General features: G+C 34.1%; 1 protein-coding gene across 1 annotated transcript; it reads left to right on the forward strand.

Annotated features, from left to right (window-relative positions):
• The first annotated feature begins 1183 nt into the window (after positions 1-1183).
• Positions 1184-1932, forward strand: LOC142177984 (uncharacterized). Its single transcript, XM_075247257.1, has 3 exons — positions 1184-1365; positions 1465-1747; positions 1861-1932. Exons 1-3 carry the CDS (start codon positions 1184-1186, stop codon positions 1930-1932), a joined length of 537 nt encoding a protein of 178 aa, XP_075103358.1.
• Positions 1933-3249: the final 1317 nt, after the last annotated feature.

The following is a 3249-nucleotide window of genomic DNA, read 5'->3' on the forward strand; positions in this document are numbered from 1 at the left end:
TTGTAAAAACTTCACCACAAACAACCTAAAATTCTTCTGTTCACTTTTCTAATACTTGCCACTAAATATGAATCTGTAGGATGAGTTCGATTTGCGTTGTTATAACTTTCAATGGGAGGTGGACTCCTGATTTCAAATACTTGGATCATGATACAAAACTTGTCCTACTTAATAAGCACATATCATTCAATACTTTCCTGAAGAAAATTAGTGAAGTTGCAAATATTGATTCAACCAGATATTCACTAAAAGTATGGTTTGATATCAAACTAAATACAAGCAAATAAATGCTTGTAACTTCATATGAAGAACTCAGTACATGTATACATTTGTTTACAACTGATTCAGCCTATAAGAATTGCCATTTCATCATCGAAAAAATACAACCTTCCAAATCTGTAGCATTCAAACAATCTCTTGCATATGCAATTGATTCAGAACCTTTTGCTGATTATCAACATGAAGTAGGACAACAAATAATGGAAGTAGACAACGAGCAACAACCTTCTAACATTACAGTTGTTTCAGAATATATAATGCTGCAACAATTACCTGCTCCTCTAATAGATTTATACCAGTTTGTCGATGACCAAGAAGAAGAAGAAGGACATCTAATGCAAATTGACAACCAACACACAATCCAACAAAGGTTTTGTTACCTTCTTCAATGATAAGCAACAACGAAAATGAAGTAAACATAGAGCTTATACCGATAACATCAGATAGAATTGAAGAAATTGCTGAAACTTCTAGTGCTTCTCAAAAATCAAGAAAAAGAGTGAGGAGAAAGATGAAAGAATCTCCACCATGTAAAATACTTAGGCACGATGCGTTCCCTAAGGAAGTAAGAGTCGGATCAATTTTTGAGAACAAACAAAACATGGCTAAATTTTTCTGCAGCTTGGAGATAAACCAGAAAGTTGAATTCACTGCTGTTAGATCATGTTCAAAGAGATACGAGTTGAAATGCATCGTGGACAAATGTGGTTGGAATGTACGTTCTACCAGAATAAAAAATTCCATACTATTCAGGGTGATAAAATATGATAACAACCATGAATGCTCGGTTGATGCAAGAAAATCATATCAGAAGCATGCTACATCAAATTTTATAAGTGAACAAATTATAGAACATGTTTGAGACAAAAGGATAGAGGTTACACCAGCCTTTGTAGAAAAAGAAATGAAAATGAAATTTGGGATTGACATTGGTTATCACATGACATGGAGCGCTATTCAAAAAGTTGTTGCTTGCATAAGGGCAAAACCTGAAAAGAACTACCAGATTCTTCCTTTATACCTACACATGATGGTGCGCAAAAACTCAGGAACGTACACAAGCATAAAAAGAGATGGGCAGAATAGGTAAGCAAAACAATACTAACCATCAGCTTAGAGTTTCAAATGTTCCTATTTGAAAAACTTCACACCTTATGATTTGTTTTTTTGTGTTTCACTGTACAGATTTGCTTACATGTTCTTTGCTCCTGCAGTATCACTAGCTGGTTGGTCCTACTGTAGACCCGTTATTGCAGTAGATGCAACGTTTTTAAAATCAAAATATCGTGGTGTTCTATTTGTTGTTGTATCAAAGGATGTAAACAATCAAATCTTTCCTCTATGTTTTGGAGTAGCAGATTCAGAAAATAATGAGGCATATATTTGGTTCTTCGGGAAAATGAGAAAAATAGTTCAAGTCCGTCGATCACAAATGGGATTAGAAAAGTTTTTCTTGAAGTTCACCATGGTATCTGCCTCTATCACTTTGAGAAAAATTTAAAGCAAAGACATGCAAAAGCCACGGTAATAAATCTTTTTCAAAGTGCTGCAAGGTCATACAAACGTGAAGATTCTAATCAGTTAATGTCCCAACTCAAAAGTGTTGACAAGAAAACATACAATTACAAAATGGAAGAGCCTCCAGAGAGATAGGCTCGATCGTGGTTCCCACGTCGACGTTATGATATGATAACAACAAATATGGTAGAATCAATGAATTCCGTTTTACTAAAAGGGATAGAAATGCCTATTTTAAGAATGTTAGATTTCATCCAAGAAATGTTGGGAGAGTGGTTTTACGAACGAAGAAAAAAGGCAAATGAAACTTTTAACAAAGTATCAATATGGGCAGAAGAAGATATGACTAAGAAGATGGGCTTGACTTGCAAAATGTTTGTGAGTATATTTATTAACTTTAGCCTTTTATATCTGTTGTAGTGATTTACTGCTTATATTTAAAAAACTTCATACTATTTCTTTTTGAAGCAACAATACACTTGTGAACACGTGATTTTTTCCCTATATGAATTACTCCCATAAATTCAAAACAAAACAATTTCTTTCAGTGTTTGCAATTTTGGGGATTTTCGTGGCATTTTCTGGTAATTGTTTGCATTTGTGTGTGCATTTTTATTTTATTTAATTAATGAAAATTACAAAAAATATGTTGCATTTGCATTTAGGATTTAATTTTACATTTTTTAGGATTAATTGACAAATTATTTTATAAAAATAGGAAAAAATCACAAGAATAGTTTATTTTGCACTTTTAATTTTAATTTTGAATTTTGGGTAGTTTTTACTTTAATTTGATTTTTAATTATTTGTAGTAACAATTATTAGGGTTAATTAAATTAATATGGTAGGATAATTTGGTTTAGGATTTAATTAAGGTTTTAATTTTAATTTTGGAAAAAAGAAAAAAGAATTGTGAAATTGAAAAAAAAAAGAAAAAGAAAGAAATAAGAGGGTTTAAATCTGGGCCAAAATCAACCCAGATTTTTCTAGCCCAAATATAATCACCTAGTACCCGGCCTAAACCCATGCCTCACCCGGTCCAAATCCCCCAACTAAGTCAAACGACGCTGTTTTTTTTCTTGTTGATCTGGACCATTGATCTTAGTTGATCAAACGGTCCACAACTGAGCCCTTACTTGATATATATATGTCCTAACGCCCTACCCCCCCTCCAATTCCATTTCGTCACTCCTGTCTCTTAGAGCGAAACCCTAATGAGACTCCGCCGCCCCAGAATTCCCTAATCCCCACCGGCCGGCGGCGTGACCCAATCACCCCCTAATTGCCACCATGCAATAACCACCCCTTCCTGTATCCAAATCCGTCAGCATCTTTCCCTAAAACCCAACCAAGTTTACCCAGTTTCGGATCTGGAAAAGAAAAATGCAACACTTAATGTCCTTTGCCTTCTCTGATTTTTGTTCAAAATCTTGACTCGTTCTAACTTAAATC

The sequence above is a fragment of the Nicotiana tabacum genome, chromosome 3, assembly GCF_000715075.1.
Source record: "Nicotiana tabacum cultivar K326 chromosome 3, ASM71507v2, whole genome shotgun sequence".
Lineage (NCBI taxonomy): Eukaryota > Viridiplantae > Streptophyta > Magnoliopsida > Solanales > Solanaceae > Nicotiana > Nicotiana tabacum.